At 65.3% G+C, this 323-nt stretch overlaps 1 protein-coding gene across 1 annotated transcript in view; it reads right to left on the bottom strand.

Annotated features, from left to right (window-relative positions):
- The window catches only part of SEMA3G (sema domain, immunoglobulin domain (Ig), short basic domain, secreted, (semaphorin) 3G), a gene marked incomplete at both ends in the record, with an annotated part of 6,609 nt that overhangs the window by 5,261 nt on the left and 1,025 nt on the right, over positions 1 to 323 (bottom strand). Inside the window, 1 exon segment of the mRNA XM_010073075.1 lies at positions 290 to 323. This exon segment is cut by the window's right edge and continues 12 nt beyond it. Within this exon segment, the coding sequence (XP_010071377.1) occupies positions 290 to 323 (34 nt within the window).

Genomic DNA, 323 nt, shown 5'->3' with positions numbered 1-323 from the left:
GGGGTCCCCAAGCCCAGCCATCCTGGTGCACACCGGACACCACTCTGTGACCAGGAGACAGGATTTCCAGAGCCCAGTGCATGCGTCTCACATGGCCAGGCTTGGTCAGCAGCTCCCTGCCTCAGTTTCCCTCGTGCACCAGGATGGTTCCCTGCTCTGCCCTGGCATTAACTGCCTGCGAGCACCGCGGGGCTACCCTCAGCAGGGTGACATGGCACAGCCCGGCACAGGGGGGACCAGCTGGCACTGGGGCACCAGGGGACCCCCCCCCAGCTTGGGGCAGACTCACCCCTGGGTCTTTCCCCTTCCGAAAGCACTCCTCT

This window comes from Pterocles gutturalis, unplaced genomic scaffold (assembly GCF_000699245.1).
Source record: "Pterocles gutturalis isolate BGI_N339 unplaced genomic scaffold, ASM69924v1 scaffold1027, whole genome shotgun sequence".
Taxonomy (NCBI): Eukaryota; Metazoa; Chordata; class Aves; order Pterocliformes; family Pteroclidae; genus Pterocles; species Pterocles gutturalis.
This window is presented reverse-complemented; position numbering and strand designations above follow the sequence as displayed.